Source organism: Sitophilus oryzae, unplaced genomic scaffold (genome assembly GCF_002938485.1).
Source record: "Sitophilus oryzae breed Bouriz unplaced genomic scaffold, Soryzae_2.0 scaffold_1801_pilon_pilon, whole genome shotgun sequence".
Taxonomy (NCBI): Eukaryota; Metazoa; Arthropoda; class Insecta; order Coleoptera; family Curculionidae; genus Sitophilus; species Sitophilus oryzae.
In genome coordinates this window covers 2072974-2091655 of record NW_022146504.1, presented here as the reverse complement: position 1 = coordinate 2091655, position 18682 = coordinate 2072974, and the positions used below count along the sequence as shown (strand labels likewise).

General features: G+C 35.5%; 2 protein-coding genes across 2 annotated transcripts; one reads left to right on the top strand and one right to left on the bottom strand.

Moving 5' to 3' along the window:
• The first annotated feature begins 14190 nt into the window (after positions 1 to 14190).
• Positions 14191 to 16984, top strand: LOC115882984 (protein ANTAGONIST OF LIKE HETEROCHROMATIN PROTEIN 1-like). Its single transcript, XM_030901255.1, has 2 exons — positions 14191 to 14680; positions 15833 to 16984. The coding sequence occupies exons 1-2, from the start codon at positions 14565 to 14567 to the stop codon at positions 16755 to 16757; spliced, it is 1041 nt and encodes a 346-aa protein (XP_030757115.1). The 5' UTR covers positions 14191 to 14564; the 3' UTR covers positions 16758 to 16984.
• On the bottom strand, positions 14756 to 18423 carry LOC115882985. The gene is made up of 2 exons (XM_030901256.1): positions 17914 to 18423; positions 14756 to 15718 (listed from the first exon to the last, which is right to left on the bottom strand). Exons 1-2 carry the CDS (start codon positions 18044 to 18046, stop codon positions 14856 to 14858), a joined length of 996 nt encoding a protein of 331 aa, XP_030757116.1. The 5' UTR covers positions 18047 to 18423; the 3' UTR covers positions 14756 to 14855.
• Between the last annotated feature and the right edge of the window lie 259 nt (positions 18424 to 18682).

The window sequence follows — 18682 nt, the reverse complement described above, 5'->3', positions numbered from 1 at the left end:
TCCTGCATGTTAAATATTTCAGAAAAAAAGAAATAATGATCAGTTTATATAAAATGGGTGAATAATGGAAGTCGGCAATACGTGTTCGTAATACTAGTAACCTTTGGAAAAATTCAATGTTTAGCTCATGTTGTTTGGAAAAATTCATTATTGGTCAATCTCGGGGATTTCGGTATTTCTAAAACTACTTATAAAGGCATTGAATAAAGTGCTGACAACAATAAGTCGCTTGACAGCTCGTATATTGTAGCAATTTTCAGATATACTGTTTTTAACCAAAACGTTCGTAAAAAAGAAATGGTTATATGCAGAATTTTCTGCTGAATTCAATTCCTTCAAAAAAATGGAGGTTTTAATTTAAAAAAGAAACTTACAACTTTACCATTTCTTATTTGGGGCACTCTGTATATAACAAAATAATTTTAGGATATGCACCAAAGATATGCACCTTTATAACCCATGCAATTTCGCACTAATGGACCACCCAATATACAGGGTGTTTCAAAAAACATGTGTCATATCTCGTGGGGGGATTCCTCACCAAAAAGTAATAGGTCCTATTTTGCTTTGCTTCGTAGCTACAGGGGTTTAAAGTCTTTATTTTTTTTTCAATTTATTATACTTTTCTTCCAAGTGTTTTTAGCTATTCGAATGAAATTTTGAGGGTAAAGGTTTCTATAAAGGCGACATATTTTAATGCTAAAAATATCTGTTTCATGTTCATCCGTGAATGTATATGGGTTATCGCTGGAATTTTTGTCTAAAAAAAAATTATCTTGTTCTCAAAATTGTGTAGACCGTTTAATGTCAATTATAAGTTCGTATTTTCTTCGTATTTTGTCGTCAACTTCGGTCTCCTTGATGAGATACATGCAATTTTATTAATTTGCTTTAATCCAAGTCTAATAGCAACCTTAAATATTTTTTAATATCATTAACTGATCAAAGTGTTAAATAAGTGCTGACTCCCTCATATCGCTGAAAAGCTTAAAAAATGGCGCTTTTTATGAAGTCATGGCCAACTATGGTTTCCATTTAAAAAACATATGATTGTGTCCTATATCAAAAATGACAGCCTTTAGAAAAAATCGGAGAACACAAACTCATTAGGGATGTGATTATCTACAACTTTTATCTGAAAACATTTTGTCTAAAATATATTATAATGGAATTATAGACAATTTTTAGAATAGCCAAATTTTTTTTTAGTAAGCCATGAATATTTTCAAAAATTTGAAAGGGGCATATTTATGACCCCACAACACTGCAATTCTTTTCCCATTTATTTAACCGACTCTCTATCTCCAGTAGTTTCCGAGATACCCATAGAGAACATCGTAGGAAACTCACCCTGTATATGAGACGTCATTCGTAAATACTATGTAACCAAAAAATAAGATCTTACCTTTCTAGCGGTGGTAACAAATTTATTAAAATGTTACAAATAATATAAACACCACTACTCACAGCACAGCTACAAAAACCAAGGTAAACTTAATTTATTCTCTACATAGTTAAAACATGTACCGACGTTACTGACATATGGGACATTTTATATTCCAACCTAAATAATAACCTGAAAAATATAAATTATTATGTAACAAATTCTATAAAGGTTTTTATTGGCGCGGATCACAAATGGATGATTTTATTTTAATTTTCAACTCTCTGTTTCCTGAAGCTTATGATGATTGGTCGTCAAAAAATTCGGCGAATAGCGTATGCCAACATTTAAATAATTCGTTCTTGCATTGTTAGTGTGCAAATGACGGAAAGGGAGAGCGTGTGCCTCTTCCGTTCGGTTACATGGTACCCTACTACCCTAAAAAAATACAGGGCGTTTCAAAAAACATGTGCCATCTACAGTGGTGTATCGGGGGGGGGGGGGGCAAAGGGGGCAATTGCCCCCTCCAGACACGACCCGCGCCGATCCAATTCCAATTTATATTTTGCCATTACAAATTCACAAAAACTATAATGTAATTTACCATTATAGATTTTTATTTTTATTTTTTTTTTGAATCCCGTAGTAATGGCACTAGAGGAAATAGCAGAATGGCAAGAAAAAGAAACTTCTAGTAGGGCAAAGGTGTTGTTAAATACTTTAATCAGAATTTCCCATCGCGCTTTTTGTAACTGAATTTATTTTCGCGTTTACTACACCTTTATCAAAATTGCTGCAGTCAGTTAACATTGATTTTAGAGGCAATATTACTGATCGAAAATAGTTTAAGAGAACTTAAAAATATACGAAAAAATAATTTAAATACCAGCTTCGCAGATATTTTTACAGAAGCGAACAGAACGAATTGTTTGGACAGGAAATAAAAAAAACCGAATAACTAGTAGACAAAAAAAAATATTTTAATTTAAGCCGAATTTTAAAACTGAAACTGCTCAAGATTATTACAGATTATCATTTTTTTTTCCTTTTTTAGATCACGTAGTCACATTTGGAAGAACGATTTGTTAAACACAAAAACATACTACGGTCATTTAGCTCTCTTATTCCTTCCTTAAATAAAAAAACCCAAAAATGAAGTATGGAATCTAAAATATATGCTAGCTTTTTATAAAAACAACTTAGAAAACTCTTCATTTTCTGTAGTTTCGGCTGAGTTTAAGCTCTAGCATAGAATATTTTTGAAGACTATGCACCAGAAGACTACCCAAGTTCCGCACTCGATGCCCTGGTAATATGTGACCAAAAACGATTTTCTAACATATTTATTTTATTAAAAAAATGTTGCACTTTATCCATTAGTACGACTACATCTGAAAGGAAATTTTCAACCCTAAAATTGTTAAAGTCTTACCTACGTAACACCGTAAGTGAGGACAGACTAAATAATAGAAATATCTGTTAGTACAGAAGAGGTACTTAATGAAATGCAGGCAAAAGCCAGAAAGCTGAATATTGATATTTAATTATATTTGTATCTGTGCTCTTTCTTTATACACTTGGCATTTTATTTGTTTCTTCTTTTTTTGTTATTTGTTTCTTTAATTTTTGGTTAATTTTTGTGTTAATGATTATTTTTTGTTGTTTTGTGATATAATGTTACTTATTAAACCATTTTCCTAAGAAAAATATTTTTTATTTATTTATACCTACTATTTACCATAGTACCTAGCTGTAATATAATATAATAAGGTAAGTACTTACTTGTTAATGTAAAAAATATATTTAGGTATAATATTGAGTTATTTACCCCCCCAGGCATGAATCCTGGATACGCCACTGAATTGACTGTTTCCATTTCAAATGTCTTGAAAACCGTTGCTCGTAGCGAGTTTTATCGAGAGACATTTTGACGTAAAAATTACGGAAAATGCATATCTTTTCACGCAGTGGTTTTATACAGGTACGGACGAAAAATTATTACTTTTCGAATCAGTTCAGAATGTAGGTGACGCCCCCTACAAGTAAGAGTCATATTGACAATGAAATCAAATTTCTCATTTTAAAAAGCAGTCAGACACCGATTTTCATCCAAATATCGACGTTAGTTTCGAAATTAAGGTTGATTCTCACTATATATACCTTCCGTATCCATTCCATATCCGTTCCGTATTTTTTATTGTATTGACGCTATACGTAAGCTCCCGTTCCGTGTCAGTTCCATGCTTTTTATTGTACAATTTATATCATTACGAAAGTTTTATTTTAAAAATTTGTATCTTTTGAAAAAGGTAATAGATTTAATTAAGAGATGAAAGAATGAATAAATATCAGCAAAATTTTAACAGAGCTAGTACAAATGTAAGAACTTGACAACGCTGCTTCCGATACGCTTCAGTCCGTCCGCCAAAAAAATGTATGGAAGGAAAGGATATGGAACGGAAGGGAAACGGAACGGATAGTGTGCATTGTCCTATTCATTTACATGATATAATATTTTATGTAAACGGAAGGGAGCTGATATGGAAGGTGTAGTGAGAATCAACCTTTATTTGGAAAAAAAAAACGAAATAAAAATGGAACTTCCACGCCCAGTATCTCCGAAACGAAGCGTTTAACGACATACATTTATACAAACTTTTTTACTTATTATGATCTGCAGAATATGCTGCCGAAGTTTCCCGAATACATTTCGGGCAAGACACATGTTTTGGCAATCTAACAGGAGCAATGTGTGAATTTGAAAACTGAACATCTAGATTAAATTACGCATATAATAACGACAAAATATTAGGTTCAAAATTTTCAATACGTCAAAATTGAAGAAACTTGATATACGATACATATACATAGCATTTTTATAAAATCTCTAATAAAGTTTACCACAATGTCTCGTGTACAATACTTGACTTTTTACAACCAGTGTAATAGCTGATGTTGATTTATGGGATGGGCCGTTCGCTGATACATTTGACGTCCTTACATACGTTCGTAAATTTCAATTGTTTATAGGTAATTTAATGTTCTTTATATCACGTCAGATACCTTGACTTGAGCGGTTTATGTTCGACCTGACCGTACGTAAAACCTTTAAAACAATACGAGGAAAAGTGAAAAAGGACAATTAAAAAATCACTAAAATATACTCTTATACTAATATACCTAAATCATAATAATTTTTACATATTTTATTGTAGCTAAACTTTAAACACGTACATAGACAGGGGCGCAACTAGACACCGACTTTTGGTGTGCTTTTTTTTTTGGGGGCTCAAGCCCTCAGACTTCTAAGGTAATATTGGTTTGAGGATAATACCAAGTTTAAAGAAACAGTGATTTTTTGTTCATAATATTTTTTCGTTTTTTATTGAATAATACTATGAAATTAATACTATCTTAATCTTAACCAATCTTTATTATGTACAGGGTGGGTCAAATTGGACACTTTTAAAGGAAAACACCCTTTTCTATAGGAGATAGTCGAAAACTAATGTCGGTCTCTGGAGCTCAATTTTTATCAAAAACATGATAGTGAAAAGCGCATATCGATATGTTACCGTTTCGAAGTTACGTTTTTTTTTTCAAAAATGTGCATTTTTAACAAAACGCTATTACTTTTTTTCTATGGATAATTTTATATTTTTATGAAAACATTTCTAAAGTACCTTTTTACGTAGAATTTAATAGTTCAAGTATATATTTTTTTAAATTAATAATTTAAGGAGTTATTAACAGAAAAAACTAATTTTTTATTTGGGACGCCCTGTATATTTTTAATTATCTGCAAAGAATTTAAAATTATCTTTCCAAAAATATAGCACGCTTAATATTTTGTTATAGTCCCCTTCGATACAGAATTTTTAAAAGTCCGCCACTTTTAACTGGTAGGCTTTGTCTGGGTGCCTTATTGACGATCTGTCCCTAACGGAACTCGAAAACATATTTTTTCAGCAAAACGAGGAACGCTGAAGTTATCAGCAAATTTTTCGAAGAATCGAGAGTAGTGAATAGCTGATCAAGATTCCAGCCGTTGGCCGTCGAGGCCGCCGGACTTAGCGCCTGTGGATTTTTCTGTTTCCGGAAGAATAAAGGTTCTTATTTTCAAATTGCCCTTATAATCTAGACAACAATTAGAAGTACTTAGCGGTTATGCGAGGGTATCTTTCACCCCTACTGAGTTAATGATTTCCGCGAGAAATAGTTCAAAACGGTCCCGTCTGTTCATAACCAGTGTCCATAACACATGTCAAACACCTGTAGCAAAATCTCATGTCTTGGTTTGTTATCTATTTTTATTTTTATTAGATATAATTTAAATGTGTTGATGTTGTGATGTTGTAAAATATAGTTTAAATTGTTATAAAATTCTGCATCTCTAATTGCAAAGATTATTTTCGTTTTAATTGCTGCTCACAGCTAGACTTTTTTTGTATTACAGTCGGCACCGTTCAAAGTCTACTTATTCAAAGTGGACAAAATATCAAGTATGCTATATTTTTGGAAACGTAACTTTAAATTATTTTCAATGAATTAAAAATATACAGGGTGTCCCATATAAAAAATCAAATTTTCTCTTGATAATTCTTAAATTATTCATTTAAAAAAATATACTTAAACCATTAATTCTACGTAAAAAGGTGCTTTGGATATGTTTTCATAAAAATACAAAATTTTCCGTAGCAAAAAAGTTATAGCGATTTGTTAAAAATGCACATTTTTGAAAAACACCTCGTAACTCCGAAACGGTAACAGATATCGATATGCGGTTTTTACCATCATGTTTTTGATAAAAATTGAGCTCCAGGCACCGATATTATAGATAGATTTTTTTAGATCTCCTATGGAAAAGGGCGTTTCCCTTTAAAAGCATCCAATTTGACCCACCCTGTACATACACATAATCTAAAGACATTTTTTAGATTAAGAATTTCAAACTTAAAAACAAAGCAACAAAACACAACCAAAGAACATTAGTCTGTAGAATCACACATAACATAGCAATCTATGTAGCATAGTTTATTATGTGTATTATCTGTGGTAGAATACTCTAACAATATTTGTACAATACACTTAACCTAAGAACATTTTTGTATTTTTTTTTTAAACGTAAAAAATAGTATTAATTTTTGCAACGTGATACAAAAAAGTCGCCCAGGCACAAAAGTAAAGCACTTTTACGCCTGGCAGAATAGTACGAAAATATATTATTAAATTGACATAACAACTTGAGTCAAATTTAACCAGTGTAACCATAGTTTCTCTATATATAATTACCTACGAGGTACTACTTTTAAATCTGTTTATATTATTTGGCAACATCGAAATTGTTTAACAAATTATTTGTGACGTTAGAAAAAAATAATGCCTGTTCTATTTGGAGAAAAATGACTTTTGTGCCTCGCTTGAAGTATCAAACATACGCCAAAAAAGTATAATTTTTACTCCTAATAAAACAATATCAAAAACTTAAAATTAATATCAATAACTTTGGTGATCAACCATTAGAACCTGACGGTTGTAACTCAGCTTTGCTCGTAGAATCGCACTATATCACGTGGTTTTATTGAACCGCACCAAACATCCGGGAGGGCTAATATTGAGTCAGGGGGGGCTAAGCCCCCCTAGCAGCCCCCCCTTGTTCCGCCTATGTGTATAGATTAAAATCTATTATCTAAGATAAACCTTTAATAGTTTATCTAGGATATCATCTAGCTATATTCTTGAATATTCGGAATGACATAGATCCCGTATTATAGAGAAAAGAAGACCGTTGGAGGATTTCCATTCCAGGTTACGGATAGAGTCTTCAAAGTTTTTGAGTTCCGCTTTAAGTTGCTTTCCACTTGGGAAACAGAACGGTTCTGGTTCAGTTAGTGGAGTGTTCATTTCTTTTCTAACTACATGTATGTATGTATGTATGTATGTAGCTAGATCGTTTGCTTTTTCATTGTCTTTTATCTTATAGTGGCCTGGTACCCAGAGTACGAGGACTTTATGTTATTTGCCTATACAGGGTGTTTCAAAAAACATGTGCCATCTCTCGTGGGGAGATTCCTCAAGTAAAAATAAGATTTATATTTCATATCAACATAGATCCGATTCTGTTTAGCTTTTTTTTCTTCTAAGTGCTTTTAGTGATTCGAATGAAATTTTGAGGGCAAAAGTTACTATAAGTGCTACATATTGTAATTCTAAAAAAGTGTCGATAAATTCATCAGGGACGTGCATATGGGTTATCACTGGAATATCTTTCAGAAAAAAAAAACTTGTACGCCACTGACTTTTTTGTTTAATGCCAATTAAAAGTTAGCTCTTGATATTTTGTGGAATACGGCCTCCTTGATGCAATAAACGCAATTTTATTACTCACAATTAATAAAATTAAAGTAAAAATAAATTTAATAAATTATATACATTGTACCTAATTTATTATTAAATATTATTACTATTAGTTATTAATTCAACCTACAACAATTTCAAATAAAGAAATAATGGTATTTAATATAATTATAATAACCTAATTTTAAAAAGTTTTAACATCCTGTAACTCTGAAACTATGCATTTTCATACCCATCTTTACAGGAACCTTTTTTCATATATTTTGATAAGGAATCGAGGAATACTTACTTATTTAAAACTTTCTTATGTTAATGATATTAAATTTTTTTAAAAGTAAAAGTAAAGTAAAGATTTCAGTTAACGTCTCCTTTTTGCTGCCAGGGCTAATCTGGACGGGGCCTACTTTGTTTACGCGAAATCCGAACCGCGGTCTTCGGCCATATCACCGTCAATGGCCTACCGACTTGGCAAGTGTCTAAATCGACTCTTACTCACGAGATATCCGATCTCATCTGGTCTCGAACCGGCGGCGGCGCCGCCGCCTGCGTGAATGAACAGTGTGTGTCAATAGATTTTACACTATTGCCTTTTTTTTTGGACAACAGCAAGATACAGAGTTTCGAACCGGTCACCCGTCCATCCACTAGTATCGCCTTACGTCGCGTAATTTCGGTGTTCTAAAGGGAACCGGTGTTTCGACGTAGCTGGACCGTTGCCCGGTTGATAGTTGACTTGGGGCAACGCAAATTAATAAAATTGCGTTTATCTCACCAAAGAGGCCGAAATCGACAAAATATTGTTACGTTTTTTTCGTCGGTTCCGTGTGGATAGAAAGTCACAATTTATTTAAACACAATTTATTTAACACTAATTAACAAAAACAATAACGATTAAAAGACTTAAGGAACTATTTATAACTTATTTACAATTTATCTAACAGAAATTTATTTTGAATTAGCGCGGCGATTGTAACTCTACGCGTCGATTGTTTATTTATCTTTGTCCCTCTTAGGCCCCGGCGTTTGCTTATATAGGAAAGAAACAGACAATCCAGATTAGCAGGGCTTGTCTCAGTTCAATAAGGGTCTTCCATAGATTGAGATATGTCGGCTTACTCGGGGACAATTCCTTGGTGACCAGGTAGAAGATGTGTCTTGCTTGACCATGTGCATTATCGGTTAGCCTCAAGACGCTTCCAACCTCTGGATCCTGTCGGCGTAGTTCTCCGACACGCCCAAACTTCTCATTGAACGTCGCAGCGATTCCTCTGGACATCCGCAAATCTCGGGCCACACAGTGAGCGAGCGAATAATCAGGAGGCACGGAAAAGAGGTCTCGTTGTTCTTCTTTGGTTACACCATAGCGAGCCTTCTCACTGCTGTTGTATCGGGCCATGAAATCGTCAAAGGACATCTCCGAATCAGGGGGGATCAAAGCTGCAGGTTCTCACGGTCCCAGCACGATCTTCTATTTCGCCTTGGTAGGGGCTCAAACGGTTGAAATGGACTACCCTCGGTTTTCCTTTTGGCAATTTTCTGATACGGTATACGACGTCATTAATCCTACCCATGACTTCGTATGGCCCTTCCCACGAGGATTGTAGCTTCGGAGATAACCCACGACGTCTCTGCGGGTTGTATAGTCACACCAAATTCCCTGGTTGGTATCCCCCATGCTCAGCTTGAATGTCGTAGTGCTCCTTCATTCGGTCACTAGCACTTTGAATATTTAGGGACTCGCTGATGGATGTCGTCCATCCTTTGACGTAGTGTGTGGACATAATCTTCTCCAGCGACATCTTCTCCCGGTCGGCAACCAAACTTCAAATCACAAGGTAGGCGCACTTCCCGTCCCATAACGATGCTGGCTGGAGTTTGCCCTGTAGATTCTTGGACGGATGAACATAGGCCAACAGGAACAGGTGAAGAAATTTGTCCCAGTCTCTTTGGTGGTCAGAGACTACTTTGGCCAAATAACGGTTGATGGTTCTGTTTATGCGTTCAACCATCCCATCGGATTGTGGATGCAGAGCAGTCGTCCTGGTCTTGCGGATGTTAAGGACCTCACAGACACCTTGGAACAGATTGGACTCAAAGTTTCTTCCCTGATCTGAATGCAGCTCCATGGGAACACCAAACCTGCAGATCCATTCCTTAACAAGAGCATCAGCAATGGTGGACGCTTCTTGATTTGGTAACGCGTAGGCCTCGATCCATTTGCTGAAGTAATCCATTACTACCACAATGTATTTGTTGCCATCGTTCGTCTCCGGGAAAGGACCAGCCACGTCGATCGCTATTCGTTCGAAAGGACTGCCTACATTGTACTGGCGCATTGGAGCTTTACCACGCTTTTGTGGTCCATTGATAGCAGCGCAAACGTCGCATTTCTTGCACCAGGCCCTCACGTCTTCTGTGCAGTTCACCCAATAGAACCGTTCACGCAGCTTGCCAAGGGTCTTGCTAACACCAAGATGTCCACCGCTGGTTCCATTGTGAACTTCCGCCAAGACTTCCGGGACCCTCTTCTTTGGAATGACGATCTGCCTTCTCTCTTCTTGTCCCTCTGGTCTCCCAATCACACGGCGAAGTAATCCGTTATCTATTACCAATGAATTCCACTGGTACCAGTACGACTTCACCTTCGGCGAATATCTGCAAACTTCCTCCCACGTTGGTCTCTGGTCCGCGTTTTTCCAGTTAATCACCAAGCCCAACTCTGGATCACTGATTTGGTCATTTGCAAGATCTTCGGTTTGTTAACTATCACCAACCACAGTCGTCCTTAAGACTTTCACTTCTTTCTCTTCTTTGCAACGATTTCCCATCTGTCCGCAATTCCAACAGCGAATCGGTCCCCCCTTCTTGCTCATATACTAATAAAGTACTTTCCGCACAATCCTTTCCACTTTGGAATCGTCGGAACTCTCCTCAACAGCCCGTACAAATCCTAGAGACCTAGAGCATTCTTTCGCGGCCTCAAATTCCAGGGCACGTGCTAGGGCATCTCCCAAATGCGTTGGATGAGCTAAAAGAAGTGTTTGCCTTGTCTCGTTGTCACGTAAACCATCAATAAAAGCCTGTACTGTTAAGCGCTCCATAACATTTTCGGGCATAGCAGGGTACGCAAGGCAAGCAAGGCGGACTATTTCAGCTTGATATTCTCTTAGAGTCTCATTAGGCTGCTGAACACGATTTTTGAGCTGGGAATGGTAGACATGTTCCAAATGAGCTTGGCCTTACCTCATTTCTAAATGTCGTACCAATTGCTGATAATCTCCCTGTTCCGATGGTACAGTGTCTGCAGGATGTCAGTCGCATCGCCTCGCAGTGCGACAGTCAAAGCGGTAGCCTTTTCAGCGATTGTCCAGCCGTTCGCTCTCGCAGCGGCTTCAAATTGGCAAAAATAATTGGCCCAAGCGGTTTTTCCGTCAAACTGTGGAGGTTACATAACTGATTTTGAGGCATACCTATTTTCGACTAGTTTCGGTCTCTCCGATGTTTCTTGACATTTTCGTGAATTTGCCTTTGCTATTTGTTCTTTCAAAATTTCGATTTTTCTATTTACATCTTCCTCAATCTCTGTTATTTTATTGTTAAAACTTTCTTTCAAAATTATTATTTTATTATTAAAGCTGGCCTGTATATCTTTAGAATTTTCGATGATCTTATCTTCTAATGTATTGATTAAATCCTGGGAATTTTCCATAATTTTATCACTGATTTTCTCTTCTAAATTAACTTCCAAGTCAATTATTCGTAGAAATTTTTCTGCACTAGTATTCACTTTCAGCAAGCTAATGATAATATTAAAAAATTAGGGTTTCCATTAAAAATATTGTTACGTTTTTCGTCGGCTCCGTATGGATAGAAAGTCACAATTTATTTAAACACAATTTATTTAACACTAATTAACAAAAACAATAACGATTAAAAGACTTAAAGAACTATTTATAACTTATTTACAATTTATCTAATTATTTATCTAACAGAAATTTATTTTGAATTAGCGCGGCGATTGTAACTCTACGCGTCGATCGGTTATTTATCTCTGTCCCTCTTAGGCCCCGGCGTCTGCTTATATAGGAGAGAAACAGACAATCCAGATTTGTCTAGTAAATTCTTATTCGTTCTTAGAACGTCGGCATTGCTGGGCGTATGAGTCATAGGCGAGTGGCCAGGCCTAAGGCTGAGTTCACACGGCACGGGTCCGCAACAATATCAAGAGACAACTTTTAATCGGCATTAAACAGCTTACCTACAATATTTCGGTAACAAGAGAAAAAAAAGTTAGTGGTAGTCACATGCTTTTTTTTAGAAAAATATTCTAGTGATAACCCATATGCACGTCCCTGGTGAATATGTTGACACTTTGTTAGATTTAAAATATGTCGCATTTATAGTAACTTTCACCATCAAAATTTCATTCGAAACACCAAAAGTACTTGGAACAAACCCTGTAGCTTGGAACACCCTGTAGCTACGAAACAAAGCAGAATCGGACCTATGTTGATATGAAAAATAAATCTTATTTTTACGTGAGGAATCTCGCCACGAGAGATGGCACATGTTTTCTGAAACACCCTGTATAATTTGTTCAGCTTCTCTAGGCATTCTCGGACCAAATTCGAATTGATGGTTACTGAGTTGATCGGTTTTAAAGCTGCTTGACTATCGGATAAGATGGCTGTTGCTTGTTTTTTGATATAACAGAAGCCGCATACAAGTGAGATGCGCACATCATATACATGAATTATGGCGGCATCCTGTGTAGGTAGGTACAGTACGTCTGCTGGATCTGTGTCTATGAAAGGAATGCGGACAAAAAACATTTAAATAAGCAGCAATATATTTTATACGTCGACTTGACGAGTACGTCACCGCAAATCGCTCCGCCCACTCATTTTATTGGCTGCTTACAATTTGTCGAATTTTTATTGATGGGACGCGTCGTCTAATTTTTTACGAAAAACATCGAGAGAATATCGTTTCCCCTCTCACGGGTACCCCGTAGCTACAGAACGGACAGACGTACTGTACTTGGTCCAAGTATACCTGGACCGTTTCAATTGGATTTAAGTAAGACAATCGTTTTTATATAATTTTCCAGGATTATAGTCATTTATTTTTCCCTATCGGCCATTTAATATCTTTGAGCTCAGTTTTAAAAAAAATAAGTTTTAGTTTTACTGACTTTTTTCCGATATAACATATAATTTAAGCGGAGCAGAACAAAGATCCCTTAATTTGGCAGCGGATAATTTCACGAAACCGTCCTGACATTCGTAATAATATTTCACATACGTTTTTTCCAGTCACGTTTCCCTCGAAGAGATCAAACTCGCGTATATACATTTTTCAAACGCAACGACACCGATTGTATGTTATTACGACAATTGTTAAAACATGTGTCTGATATATAACGTATAGGTACACAACAGTCCGTTTGTAAATGATCATTCTACACGGTGTTTATACAATTTTGGAAATGTTTTCGGGTCACGGATCTCCATCAAATAACAATAGTCGACGTTGGGAAAGTTCAAAGGCCCAGAATTAGAGTGTGTTACCAGGAAAGCTAATGATAATATGGAGTTATATGGGTGGAAGAGGCGGCCAGTTAAATTTTCGGCCCAAACCGCACGCGATGCAGGTTGTCTACCCCTCGAGGGTACTTGACCCCAATTTCAAGTTTTGACTATAACCAAAAAATATTTACTATAAACTATAAATAATTTATATTGGGTCCGGCGATAGTGCGTCGGTCATCTCTGTAGCTCCTAGAATAAAAAAACTTAGAAGTTTTGTTTAAGTGCAAACCTAAAGTATGTACTAGGATATATTTCAGAAAAATGTTTTAACTTCTACAGGGTTGCTCAAAAAAGGGTGAGTGGATTGGAATGATTTTTTAAAGGGAAACACCCTGTATATTATTGCATTTTTGGCTTCCTTTCGGATCTTTTTACATAATCCTAAAATATGAGTAAATATATTTCGATAGTTTCAGAGATATTAATAAATAAATAAAAAATATATATATTTAGCCGAGTTTTTAGCCTTAATAAATAAATAACCTAATAAAATTATTAAAAATTCAAGAACTGTCCTGAAATCAAAACTTAAAAATATTTATTACTCCTATATTAATGTATGGCACCGACTCTTGAAAGATGAGACAGTCAGAAATGAAAAAAAATTGACGCAGCTGGGATATACTGCTAGCGACGCGACGACTGCTCAGAATTTCCTTGACTGGCAGACGAACCAATGAATCCATAATCCAAGAACTGAACATCACAGAACGTCTCTCAACCTCTAAGTATACAGTCACATATATTTAAATATTTACTTTAAAAAACTAATAATATATTTCTAAACCCACTGCATACGCTTGTACAGGGTGTTCCACTAAGAATAGCTCTCGACTGTATCTCGGAAAGTATTAAGCATATCGCGCACTTATGCGAAGCGCGGCGCGGCGCAGCGCGGCGAATTTTTGATGGGTCCGCTAACTTATGCACGGTTTTGCGTACGCGGTTGGTATTTAAAGTTGTTTTGAGCTGACCGTTTTAATTTTAGTGTTATCTCTATGACGGTTTGATAAAGGTGTGTTAAAATTTCATTATGTGCTCAAGTTCTAGCAGCAGTTCAGAGGGAGATTTTCTTACTTTATGTACAATAGCTGAGGAAGAAGAAATGCGTGAGAACAAAAAAGAAAATCTTGGATTCATAATATAAATATAAAAGAAATACGTACGGAGAATTCCATCACCTTCACTCAGATCTTCTGGAAGACGAAAGAAAATTTTTCAAGTATTATAGAATGACCCACGAAAAATTTAGTGAACTTCTTTCTTTGTTAAGACCAAGTATAGAGCGTCAAAATTCTAGATTTCGCTGCTCAATTGACGTTATCGAAAGACTTTCAGTTTGTCTCAGGCAAGTTTTTAATATTGTCTAAATAAAATTAATAGAGAATAATTTATATTATTTTATGTAATGCATGCTTTTAAATGGATAGATTTTTTCATTATTCTAAATTAAGTAGTCTGTACATTGGTAGAAAATACTTTATTTTATATGTGATGTACAAATAGCAATACATAAATAAAAATTACTTTTGTCCGGGTTCATCGGGCGAAAAGCTGTTATAACTTCGAGGTGGTTCATTGAGAGAAAAGCTGTTATAATTTTGAGGTGAATATTGCAAATTCTCCTCAGAATGGGCTGGAGTTGTATGCATAGGAAGACACTCGAGTGACTGCTGATGCTGTCGTGTTGGAATGCCATACGTGCCTGATGAATAATTTAAATTATACTGAGATGACTGCTGCTGAGAAACATGTGGTTTATATGGTGGCAGTGTATGTATATTTGTACTTTGGGAAGACAGAGTCTGTTGATATGCTGAAGGAGGGGATTCATCGACTTGAGTATATGTTGAGGTGGTAGGCGAGGTGATATTTTTTAATTCTGCTTCATGAATTATCTCTGATATTTTAGATTTAACCTGAATCTGCAATATAGGTGGAAAAGTCCTGACAGATTCCTCAACTGATTGAAAATATTTTGTTAAGTGGTCCTTGGGAGTATGAATTTTTGATTTTTTATAATTGACATATTCCTGAAGTGCTACTGAAGTTGGTGTCTCTTTTACAGAACTATACTTTCTTTTTTTACTGCTTTGTGAAATAGAAGATAAAGGGCTGGGTGCGGATGATGGTGACGCCGGTGAAGGAACCGATACAACTGTATCAACTATACCATCTGATTCAGGTTCTGTGTTGATTATGTCTTGTGTTGAATAATTTGATTGTTGGGGCCTTTCTGCTAAAAATGGTTTCATAAAACTCATTTGCTGTTCTAGTCGCCAAGGCTTTGATTTTGTAGCGGCTTGTCCACTTTTTGTTTGTCTGGACTTCTGTGCTTTTCTGTAGCACTCCCTCAAATTGCGCCATCTTTTTCGGCATTCTTCGGCTGAAAAGATAATTTACCATAAGGTAACATTATTATTCACCTTATACGAGTATTTAGACAAAAATGTAGAAGATAATTTTAAGTAACGAGTAAATAACTTTATGTTTTTTACAGATTTTTGGCAACTGGAGACACCTTTGGAACAATAGCAATGAGCTATCGACTTGGTGAAACTACTGTTAGAGAGATAGTTTATCAAGTGTGTGAAGAAATATGGCGCGTACTATCCCCCAAATTTTTGCCAGTACCCAACAAAGAAAAATGGAAAAATGTAGCAGAAGAGTTCCAACGGAAATGGAATTTTCCAAATTGCGTGGGTGCCCTTGACGGAAAACACGTAATTACAGATAAACCTCCAAATAGCGGTTCACGTTATTTTAACTACAAAAAAAGTTTTAGTATTATACTTCTGGCCTTGGTCGATGCTAATTATAGGTTTTTGGCAATTGATGTTGGATCTTATGGACGTAATAGTGATGGTGGAGTATTTTCTTCTTCAGAATTTGGAAGGAAATTTTTTAAAGATGAGCTAGATTTTCCTGAAAAAAGAAATCTACCAGGAACAAATATATTAATGCCTCATGTAATTGTCGCAGATGAAGCTTTTCCTCTCCATGAACATTTAATGCGTCCATTTCCTGGCTCACAAACTTCAGGACAAGAAGACAAAAAAATATTCAATTATAGACTAAGTAGAGCAAGAAGGGTTTCCGAAAACGCGTTTGGCATTTTAGTAAAAAAGTTTCGTTTGTACCAAAGAAAGCTTCAAATTTCACCTGAACATTTGGATAAAGTGGTTCTTGCAACATGTTGTCTTCACAATTTTTTGAGAGATTGTGATGTAAGTGGTGGGATCTCAGAAGAAGAACAAGAAGATGATAGAACAATACCTCAAGGTCTAATAGATATCCCCGGAATTGGTGGAAATCCATCTCTTTATGCAGTAGATGTCAGGGAAAAATTTAAGAATTACTTTGTTTCTGAGACTGGTTCATTACCTTGGCAAGTCGAAATGGTTAGAAGAGGCAGAAAAAACTAGATATATAATAAGATTATAACGATGACTAATTATACAGGGTTGTTTGAGTTTTAAATAAGTGCAATTTATTTTAGGGGTAGTGTATTTCAACCCCTGTTTTTCAAAGAGAATTTTGGAAATATTTTTAATTTTCATATAAATCATAATATAACTTGATAATATGGCAGCATAAGTTGTAGATTAAATTTCGTTGGAATTTGACTTTCGAAAAATCGGTTTGCCAAAAATAAGCTTTTTACGTCAAGCAGTTTAAGCAGAATCGTGGTTAAGAAATTACCCAACTTTTTGGAACACCCTGTATGATTTTTTAAAAAAATTCATAATATGTAAAAAAAAAACAAATAAATTATGCTTGTCCAAGCGTTTTCCCGAAAGACTAACCGTTTTTTAAATAACAAATATTGTAATATTTGAGGGGCGTTTTCACACTCTTGGAATTTGAGATTCGAGAAACCCCTCCTTATCGAACCTCTACACCCCACAGTCAATCCGTTTGCCAAAAATCAGCTTTAAACGTCAAGCAGTTTAAGCAGAATCGTGATTACTCTATGGTCATATTTTATGAAACACCCTGTATACATTTATAAAAAATCTTAAAATATGTAAAACAACAAAATAAAATATACGTGTGTAAGCGTTTTTTCGGAAACTTGACCGTTTTTTAAATAAAAAATATTGTAATATTTGAGGGGTGGTTTCACCCTCTTGGAACTGGCATTTCGAAAAATCCCTTCTTATCGAACCTCTACACCCTAGAATCAACCTGTATGCCAAAATTGAGCTTCTTACGTTGAGTGGTTTGAGCAGGATCGTGATTAATCAGTATGTCAGTCACTTAAGGATTTTATATATTAGTATAGATAGATAACTAATAGTTTTAGGTATATAAAACTATATACAAAAAATTATAGAATTTTACTCAGAATCTCTGCGTAAAATATGTGCTCTCTACATTTAAAAGAAATATTAAATTGGGCATCTCTTAAACTTCTCTAAAATTTGTTCTTTGTAGTCTTTTGTTGTAATTGTTAAAATAAATGAGATAATGAACAAAGAACTTTAGTCTATCCTTCACTCACCCTGTACAACAAATTCGTACTACGTTTATGTACCGCTACCCACTCCATAAACTTGGGAAATAATTAAAATTTCATACCTTTTATTCCGCATTTTTCTTCAATTTCTTCCCAAATATTGTCCCTTCTCAATTGATTATGATAATTGGGATCTCCAATATCATATATCTCTTTATAACTTTGTATAATTAAAATGAACGTTTCATCATCCATGATAAAACAATAATTAAATTACAAGTACTAAACAAACTCAAACGAAACAAAACGGCTCTTGATTAAACGTAACCTAAATGCCAATTAGTAATACATTAATCGTAGAATCCTTCATCCGAAGACACCCGAAATAGATTTCGAAAATGACCGAAAACAGAGATAGTTTCCGCAGACCACCGCGCACTAGGGCACGCGAAGCGCGCCGAAGAGAATTTCCTCGCTTTGGATTCCAGGTCTGCAACGAACGGCGCTTCGGCGCGCGGTGCAAGCGGTTGCTTCGCTTGAGTCAGCGGACGTGCATTATATAACACAAATTTAATCCGTTGCACGGTTTTTCGCCGCGCTTCGCCGCGCCGCGCTGCGCATAAGTGCGCGGTATGCTTTAGTCGTAGAGCTTGCGGAAAAAATATTTATAACTAAAGGGAGCATGAGAAATTGCTGAAAATTATTTTCAAGTTTGTATAGCGGCCGCTAGAGGGCGCAACTTCTATTAAAAATAAGAAAAAGGAGTTTTTACACAATTTTGCCTAGATAACGGATACTATAAATAACAGATTCATAATCTTCAGTAAATTTTGCATATTTTTTGTTAGAACCATTTTCCCCTATCTGCTAAAATAAAGTGGGGGGGGGGGG

Excerpts from the sequence above, each read along its gene's own strand:
- LOC115882984 (XM_030901255.1), top strand. The coding sequence starts at position 14,565 with ATGACCCACGAAAAATTTAGTGAACTTCTTTCTTTGTTAAGACCAAGT. Across the intron at positions 14,681-15,832 it reads AGACTTTCAGTTTGTCTCAG|ATTTTTGGCAACTGGAGACA; the intron begins GCAAGTTTTTAA and ends TGTTTTTTACAG.
- LOC115882985 (XM_030901256.1), bottom strand. The coding sequence starts at position 18,046 with ATGGATGATGAAACGTTCATTTTAATTATACAAAGTTATAAAGAGATA. Across the intron at positions 15,719-17,913 it reads AGAAAAATGCGGAATAAAAG|CCGAAGAATGCCGAAAAAGA; the intron begins GTATGAAATTTT and ends TTATCTTTTCAG.